This window comes from Calliphora vicina, chromosome 2 (genome assembly GCF_958450345.1).
Source record: "Calliphora vicina chromosome 2, idCalVici1.1, whole genome shotgun sequence".
NCBI classification, from domain to species: Eukaryota; Metazoa; Arthropoda; class Insecta; order Diptera; family Calliphoridae; genus Calliphora; species Calliphora vicina.
In genome coordinates this window covers 100,432,554-100,442,234 of record NC_088781.1, presented here as the reverse complement: position 1 = coordinate 100,442,234, position 9,681 = coordinate 100,432,554, and the positions used below count along the sequence as shown (strand labels likewise).

The window sequence follows — 9,681 nt, the reverse complement described above, 5'->3', positions numbered from 1 at the left end:
ATTTCTACATTTTTCATTTCCGACCCTATAAAGTATATATATTCTGGATCCTTATAGATAGCGGAGTCGATTAAGCCATGTCCGTCTGTCTGTACGTCTGTTAGTTGAAATCAATTTTCTGAAGACCCCAGATATCTTCGGGATCCAAATCTTCAATAATTCTGTCAGACATGCTTTCGAGAAGTTTGCTATTTAAAATCAACAAAATCCGTCCATAAATAACGGAGATATGAGCAAAAAACCGGGACAACCTCGATTTTTGACCTATTTTTGATCTATATATGGATTACTAAGTCATTAATATAGACAATATGGATATCTAATGATAGATACTTCAAAGTCTATTGCAACGATCTACAATGGGTCAAAATCGGGAAAAATATTTTTTGACCCGAATTTTTTTTTCATCAAAAAATTTTTTTGTCAAAAATTTTTTTTCCAAAAAAAAAAAATTTAAAAAAAAATTAAAAAACAAATTCGAAAAAAAAAATTTGAAATACATTTAAAAATAAAAAATTTAATTTTGTTTACCTAAAAATATTTAAAAAAATTTATTTTAAATTATAATTTGATGAAGGGTATATAAGATTCGGCACAGCCGAATATAGCTCTCTTACTTGTTTATTTTCGGTTTATATTTTTTGTAGGGAATTTTTACATTTTCTAGATTTGTATGAAGACCAATGAATCGGAGTTTGGAGAAGATATTATTGAAATTTCAAATGAAATGGTTGTTTAAGACTCAATTGTAAAAAACATTTTTGACGAAAAATTTAATTCTTCTACAGTATAAATATATTCAAAATATGCCTTTCTTTGCCCTAGAAATGATGACGTTTGTCAAATCAACGAGGAGGTGTTAAACCTTTTAGAGGAAGAGCGTTGACACAGTAGAATGTGATAGCATAGCCAAAAGAGAAAACTATCCGGTCGAGTTTTTGAACAGTATTTCACCATCTGGTATGCCGCTCATAAATTGAATTTCAATTGCAGGTGAGTCCGAAGGATGTCCCGCATTTATCCCGAGGATTGACCTGGCTCCTATTAATCCAGACCTCCCATTCGTTTTGCGCAGAATACAGTTCCCCATAAGGCTGGCATTTTCCATAACAATAAAGGTCAGAAGTTGGAAAAGGTGGGGATCTATCTGCATAAATCAGTTTTTAGCCATAACCAAATGTATGTTGCATTTTCTAGAGCAAGATCCCTACATAAGGTTAGTGTGAAAGTGATTCATGAAGATGAGATACAGGGTATGCTTCGTAAGGGCAGTTCCACAGTATTCTCAAAGAATATCGTCGATAAATTTTTTTTGATTATTTTTATTCATATCGAAGTAACTAAAGGAAATTTAAGTCAATTTTAGTTATTGCTTTTTGTAATGCATGATTCTGTCAATTAAATTGTGTATTTCATTCTATTAAGAAACTAATTAATTAAATAATACGTTCTTCTAAAAAATTCTTTACAATCTTTTATTTATTAAAACCTGTTTGGATTTTTCGACTTTCATGATGGACAGGCTTTTCAACTAGTGAAAATCATAAAATCCATCAATCGATTAAAATTTAAAAGCTTTGTTTTGTTGCAGATTAAGCCAAATACTAGGTTCAATTCAGAAAAAAGGTTTAGGTCGGACTTTAATGGTTTTCATTATTTTAAAAATCTTTTTATACCCATAGTATATTAGGAGATAAAAAATACCAAACATTTGCGTTTCTCTACATACTATTCCTCTTATTTGTCCATCTTTCCCGAATCGTGATCTATACAAGTCGTTATGTTCTGGTTCAGTTCAAATTTCCATACGGAATCGTTTAGATTAGAATCCACAAGGTAGACGTCATATCTAAAGAATAGCTAAGTGGGGAAGATTTTAGTTATTTGTTTATCATATATACAAGGAATAAATCAGTAAGAGTCGATGTAAGAACATTATTGAAAGTTCATTCCATATAAAAAAATATAGCTAGGGTGTACTTATATGCGTAGCTTAATATCTATTAATCTAATTTAAATTGTTATTAATAATTATCCTTAATTCATTTACTAAGATTGAAATAAACAAATCGAAAGAAGAAATAATATTTAAAATCAATTTGGATTAGATTTGAATTACAAAAATTTAATAATTTAAAGGTTGAATGGATTTTATTATGCACTAATTCTGAATTTTGCAAACAATTTCGCAGATTATATGTCAGCCATTACCAAACTATTTCTAAGTAATGCAGATGAAATTAATTATTCATTGATAAGTAAATTGAAGTCATCACCAAGTTTTTGCTGGATATTTATACAGTCTTTAATATTTGCTAAATTTCTTATTTATTTGAAACCTTAAATTTTCAAGTTTATTGTCTGTAAATTCAGACCATTTTATAATTTTATTTAACAATTTTATGACACATAAAATTAACCCACAACTTCATTACAGTCTATTTTAATGTAGCTGCCTACAATCTTTGAATTAGATATAGAAATCCTTTATTTTTTATTGTCTAGCCCTTCAAACACAAGAAAAATGTCATCACATAAATAGACTTACAAGAACATGTACATATGTATGTAAGTATAATTAACAATTTCCTTAAGGATACAAGCAAACAAGGGAAAAAATAACATTCATACTATTATCCATATTTCAAAAGAAGAAAATGTTGAAAAGAAAACCACATTTAACACTCTTACAATTTAATTAAAGACCTTCATTATTGTCTTCTTTTATGTGTAATGCCATCTTAGCCTTCCTTTATCTCTCGAATGTACTTAAGTTTGTACGATATTAAATGCTGCTTACTGCAAAGACACATACATATATGGACATACATTTGAGTATGAGGATAATGAAAATAATTTCAAATGTCAGCCAAGGACTCTATAATCAAGAGAAATTTAACTCATAATAATTGATAATCATAAAAAATCATACTATCACATACACACATGTAGGGTGCCACTTATTTTTCACTATTTGAATTTTCCATGCTACAAAATTGTTCAAATATTAAAAAAAACAAAGTATTTAAAAATACATTCCAGTACAAAATTTTCTTTATACCCAAGACCAAAAATATGGGTTGATTTTGTCATTCCGTTTGTAACATATCGAAATATTTATCGCAGACCCACTGTATGAGAATTAATCAAACTACACTTTTAATTTTAACTTAAATTCAAATTTATTAAATAAGCAGCTTGGCTGTAAACTTTATCAAACTTAAATTCAATTATTAAGCAGCTCGGCTCTAGACTTAATTACGCAGAAAGGCAGATGATATTATAATGTTCTCAGTTTTAATGTTTTTTTTAACAGAGTATCAAGAATAGTAATATAATTTTAAGTCGTAGTTAATATGTACCAAAAATTCCAAAATCAGTGTAAATAAAAACCGTTATTATACTTAAGTACAGAAGTAGGTAGATAAAAGAAGAAATATATAATTAATACAAAAAATACAATGAGCATGAACAATGTAATTAACATAATGTACATTACATAAATTAACAGCAGCTTAAAAATACTGGTTTTATTTTAATATTGAGATAAAGAGATAGCAAATGTGAGTTTAATGATAAGTGTTACATTTTAGAAACCCCAATAGGAAATTTATAATTAAAAGTTAAAATAAATAAGATAAAATACTGATTCTCCAACATTTTCCCCCTCCAAGAACAACTGTTCTTCAGTCAGAGTTATTTCTTAGCTTCTCATAATCTTCATCTGACGGCAAAAATGCAATTTTTGAAACGGGTCGCTTAAAGATTTTTCCATGGGATTGTATAGTAACCACTCGTACGATACCATCTGCACCAGGATGCACTTCCTTCACGCGAGCTAACGGCCATGTTCCAGGTGGGCAGCGTTCATCAAAAATAAGTACAAGATCACCCACTTTAGTATTTCTTTTTGGTTTCAACCACTTAGGCCTAGATTGTAAACGACACAACCATTCATTTCTCCAACGGTGCCAAAAATGTTGTTTAAGCTTTTCAATTGCCTTCCATCTTGTGAGTCGATTAATGTTGCAGTCTAATAAATTTTCCTCTGGTATACAGTTTGTTGCTTCTCCGATTAGAAAATGAGATGGTGTCAAAGCATTAGCATCAGTTGGATCATTGTTTAATGGACACAGAGGTCTAGAGTTTAGACAACTTTCTATTTGAGCCAGAAAAGTGCTTAATTCTTCATAAGTAACAACCTTGCAATCTAGTAAACGTTTAAGATGGTACTTTGTTGACTTAACGCCGGCTTCCCAAAGACCGCCGAAATTTGGTGTAGCTGGTGGTATAAAGTGCCACTGAGTTCCATCAGTAGCCAGTATTTCTAGCAATTCCTCTGGTAGCGACGACTTATTTCGGTTATATAAAATCTGCAGTTCTTTATTTGCACCAATGAAATTCGTACCGCAATCAGAGTACAGATCTGTACATTTTCCACGACGAGATGAAAATCTGCGGAATGCAGCCAAGAATGCTTCCGTTGACAGACTCGTAACGGCTTCTAAGTGTAATGCCTTTGTTACCATACAAATAAAGAGACATATGTACCCTTTTGTTGTAACCGCATTTCTCGCAGTTGACTGTTTGATAATTATGGGTCCTGCATAATCGACGCCGCTATGTTTAAATGGACGAGTAGGCGTTAAACGTACAGTAGGCAGGTTACCCATCATTTGTTGTGATGCTTTAGCGTTATATTTGAAACACTTTGTGCAACATCGTATTACCATTTTTGCCAAATTTCTACCATATAAAATCCAGTACTTTCTCGCTACGTACGATTGCATCTGTAAAAGAGACCCATGCAAGGTTTTTATATGCGCATCTGTAAATATAAGAGTTGACATTGGGTTTTGTTTTTTAAGCAAAATTGGATGTTTTGAAGAATAAGCCAAATTAGAATTTTGTAACCGTCCTCCCACACGTAATATATTCTCAGAGTCAATAAATGGACACAAGCGTGAAAGGTGATTATTGACCGATAGCTTTCCATATTTTTGTAATTCACTTATTTCGTCCAAAAAATCAACATTTTGAGATATTACAACAAGTTTTTGAAGTGAAGCTCTTTGTTCAGTTGTGGTGAGAAAACCAGTCATCTTACATTTATCTATTGCTTGATTTTGTTTATGTCGTTTTTGAATCATTATGTTATATTGAAATCGATAAATATAAGAGGTTATTCTAACAAGTTTTTCTAAAGACGAATAGAGTTGAAATATATATGGATATTTAATTTTAACAGTTGTATTAGTTGAAGCATTTATTGTTAAATATGACTTAGATATTTCCTCAGTAGTTTCATAATTTAACGAGGGTTGTATTGGCCAGTTTTGTATGTTCTCTTTCAACCATTTAGGGCCCGTCCATCACATATCATTTTTAGCAAGATCGCTTGGGAGTATGCCTCTGGACGCACAATCGGCAGGATTCTCATTGGATGCTATATATTTCCACTGCTCTGCGTTTGAAAACCTTTGAATATCAGCTACTCTATTACCAACGTAAACTGTCCATTTCGAAGATTGACCTCTTATCCAGCATAAAACGGTTGTATTGTCAGTCCAATAAGTGATATTATCAATTTTATGTTCAAATTTTGTGTGGATTTTATTAACTAACTTGACTAAAAGTGTAGCGCCACATAATTCTAGCCTTGGAATAGATAGTCTTTTAAGAGGACTTACTTTTGTTTTAGCTTGTAGGAGACTTATTACGGAATTACCTTCAACATCAGTAACTTTAGAATAAACTACGGCTGAAAACGCTAATGTGGACGCATCACTAAATGCGTGTAGCTCAAGTTTAGCTGTTTTAACTAATCCGATCCATCTAGGTATTTTAATAATTTCTAATCCTTTTAAATTTTCCATATATGTTAGCCATTCGGATACTATATGTTTAGGAAGGGGGTCATTCCAGTCTACTCCTAACAACCACAGCCTTTGAAACATTATCTTTGCCTTAATTGTTGATGGGGACAGCCACCCTAACGGATCATATAATTTTGCAGCATCAGAAAGTATACTTCTTTTGGTTACTGTATCATTACGCTTAAAGTTAACTTTAAAAGAGAAGGAGTCTGTGGTGACATTCCATTCCAGACCAAGAGCTTTAACACTGTCGGTTTTATCTATTTCAAATACGTCCTTAATCTCTCTATATTCAATAGGTATACTACTAATAAATTGTCTGTCATTAGAGATCCACTTTCTTAGCGTAAAACCGCCCTTTTTTAACATTTTGGACAACTGTTGTTGTAGCAGAATAGCTTCATCGTAATTATCAGCACCTGAAATTATATCATCAACGTAAGTATCAGAGATGAGCACTTTACTTGCTGTTGGATAATTTTCAATCTCATCTTCTGCTAATTGATGCAGTACTCTCATAGACAGAAAAGGGGCAGAAGTTGTACCGTAGGTAACTGTCGATAATTTGTAGATATTGATATCACTATTTGTATTTTTACGCCACAATATTTGTTGGTACTTTTGGTGGTCATTTATAACATTAATTTGGCGAAACATTTTTTCTAAGTCTGATCGAAAGCCAACTTTAAAACGTCTCCAACGTATAACAGTAGTAGGTAAATCATTTTGAAGTGCTGGCCCTGCAGCCAATTCATCATTTAATGATGATTTTGTACAATTTTTAGCGCTACCGTCAAACACCACTCTTAATTTTGTTGTGGAACTACTTTCCCTCCAAACTCCATGGTGTGGTAAAAAGTAGCAATTTCTTTCCAAATCATTGGGATATACACCAACCGCTTTCATGTGATCTAAGTTTTCATATTCAGTCATAAATTTATAATAAGCGTCCCCAAATTTAGGATTTTGTTTACATTTTGCTTCTATATTTTTCAATCGTGAAAGTGCGCTATAATCAGTCATACTAAATATTGGCATTGGTTCACCTTTAATTATATTTTTAAACGGCAAAGAAACTTTGTATCGACCCGTGTTATCTCTTGTTGTTGTTGCTTTAAAATATCTTTCACAAAGTTCTTCTTCTTCTGTCCTCTTTCTCTTTTCCAGTAATTCTTCTTGAAGCCAGAAGGCCTTTAATTGTTCTTCTAATGAGCAAATATTCACATTAATGAGGTCACTATAAACGAATTTAGAAGTGGGTCCAGATACAATCCAACCAAAGTGGGTGTACTGTAAGAAAATACTATTTTCAAATTTCTTTTGATCGGGTAAAATTATCTCACCATAAACATCTCCACCCAGTAGTAAATCAATTTCTCCAGGATTTAAGAATTCTGGGTCAGCTAATTGAAAATTATCGATATTTGGAAGTTTTCCCTTATTTGTTGGTATAGGTTGGTAATGTGTGATGGACGGTACAACAAGAGCACTACATTTCAATTCAAAACTAGGTTCTGTTCTAGATTGCAGTACTAAATTTACATATTTATGAGTAGTAATAGATTTATTTTTACAAACTCCACTAATTTGAGCAAATGTTTTAAATGACTGTAATCTTAAAGTTTGTGATGCATTTTCAGTAATAAGTGTGTCTTGGGCACAGTGGTCTAACATTGCCCTGAGGGAAAAAGTTCCATAGTATGTTTTAACACTAACTCGCATTGTAGCTAATAAAACTTGAGGTTTTGCGAGTGCACTACAGTGTATTGCAATATTGGAAGAGTTCTCTGTTGTCTCTGATCTATTAGACGATATTTGGTCCGTAGACGCTGATGTTGTAAATTCATTATGAACTATGGTGTGGTGTTTTTGTTGGCATGTCTGGCAACGAGCTGTTGAGCGGCATTCGCGACTAAAGTGACCAACATTCAAACAATTATGACAAATTCGTTTGGTTTTCATAAGTTCACGTTTTTCGTTCGATGCCATAGATATAAATTTAAAACATTTGTATAAGAAATGACGTCTGTTGCAGCATGGGCAATTGCTATCATCGTTCGAAGTTGTTATATGGATATTTCTACGAAAATTATTTCTAGAGTTTGGGTATGTCTTTACACGCGAAATTGACTGAGTAGGTTCAGCGAGAGATTCAAGTGTCCTAAACGATGTTTCCAAAAAACTAAAAAGTTCGCTGATCTTAGGAATTTCTACTGTGGCTTTAAGCGACTGTTCCCACTCCTTTCTTGTTTGAACGTCAAGGCGATTAACTGTGATGTGTATTATAATTGCATCATAGGTTTCCTTTGTGACTCCTAAAGTATTTAGTAGAGCTAAACAATTGCGTGTTGTATCCAAAATATTCTGTATACTTTCGGCAGTACCATTGGAATTCGGAATTGAGAACAGTTTAGATAATAGAGTGCTAACAATTTTCCTATGATTGTGATAACGCATATTAAGAGCATCCCATGCTAAGTCGTAATTTTCCTCAGAAGCTGGATATTCATTAACAATGTCTAGTGGAGTACCAGAGCAAGAACCCTTAAGGAAATAATATTTCTGTATCTTTGATAGTGACACATTACTATGTACTAATGATACGAACATATCTCTATATGAGATCCAAGACAGGTAGTCTCCAGAAAAGTTCGGTATATCAATTTTGGGCAATCGTGCTTCAGCTGGTATTGTCGTATTTTGCCTAGATGTTGATGCGTGAAATGTGCTTGAGTGAAATATAGGCGAATGAGGTTGCTGAGTCTCAGCATTAATATCTAGCAATCTTCCTTTAAACATTTGAAAGAAATCTTGGAATTCCTCAAAAATTTCCTCAGAAAAATAGGGTACCTCATCTGACCTAATGGACCTTTCTCGAATTAAACTAATAAGATGGTAGTGTGTATCTGTAAACTGCTGACATACTGATTCTATAGCTTCCAAAATGGTTTGAACATAACCTCGTGTCTTTAGAACCCTAGATTTACTATCAAACCTCTTAGATGTTCGTTTTAAATTGTCTAATAACCCACGTTGGTCTTCAATTATATTTGAAATGTCTTCCATTCTTAATACAAAAATAAGATTTATACATACGGTTTATTATGATTTCAAACCAAAATTTTCCGATTAAATAATCCTGGAATCGATCGTAATACAATTTCAAATACAAGCAAGATAAATGCAAAGCTGGTTTATTTATTTGGCTTCGGTTGATAGCGGAATCGTTCAATAAATAAAAAAGCCTTCTCATAAGTCCACCAAGATGAATCCAATTCCAAAAAGTTTTCACAAACAGAGTTCAATTACAAGCGGCTATGATATTTTATTACAAATGGGTTTTCCCGGGTTTCGGCACCAATTTTAATGTATAAGAATTAATCAAACTACACTTTTAATTTTAACTTAAATTCAAATTTATTAAATAAGCAGCTTGGCTGTAAACTTTATCAAACTTAAATTCAATTATTAAGCAGCTCGGCTCTAGACTTAATTACGCAGCAAGGCAGATGATATTATAATGTTCTCAGTTTTAATGTTTTTTTAACAGAGTATCAAGAATAGTAATATAATTTTAAGTCGTAGTTAATATGTACCAAAAATTCCAAAATCAGTGTAAATAAAAACCGTTATTATACTTAAGTACAGAAGTAGGTAGATAAAAGAAGAAATATATAATTACTTAATACAAAAAATACAATGAGCATGAACAATGTAATTAACATAATGTACATTACATAAATTAACAGCAGCTTAAAAATACTGGTTTTATTTTAATATTGAGATAAAGAGATAGCAAAAGTGA

At 32.1% G+C, this 9,681-nt stretch overlaps 2 protein-coding genes across 2 annotated transcripts; both read right to left on the bottom strand.

Annotated features, from left to right (window-relative positions):
- Window positions 1-3,686: 3,686 nt before the first annotated feature.
- On the bottom strand, window positions 3,687-4,733 carry LOC135950756 (uncharacterized). The gene has a single exon (XM_065500286.1). It carries the CDS (start codon window positions 4,731-4,733, stop codon window positions 3,687-3,689), a length of 1,047 nt encoding a protein of 348 aa, XP_065356358.1.
- A 639-nt stretch (window positions 4,734-5,372) lies between these two features.
- Window positions 5,373-8,942, bottom strand: LOC135950755 (uncharacterized). The gene has a single exon (XM_065500285.1). It carries the CDS (start codon window positions 8,940-8,942, stop codon window positions 5,373-5,375), a length of 3,570 nt encoding a protein of 1,189 aa, XP_065356357.1.
- Window positions 8,943-9,681: the final 739 nt, after the last annotated feature.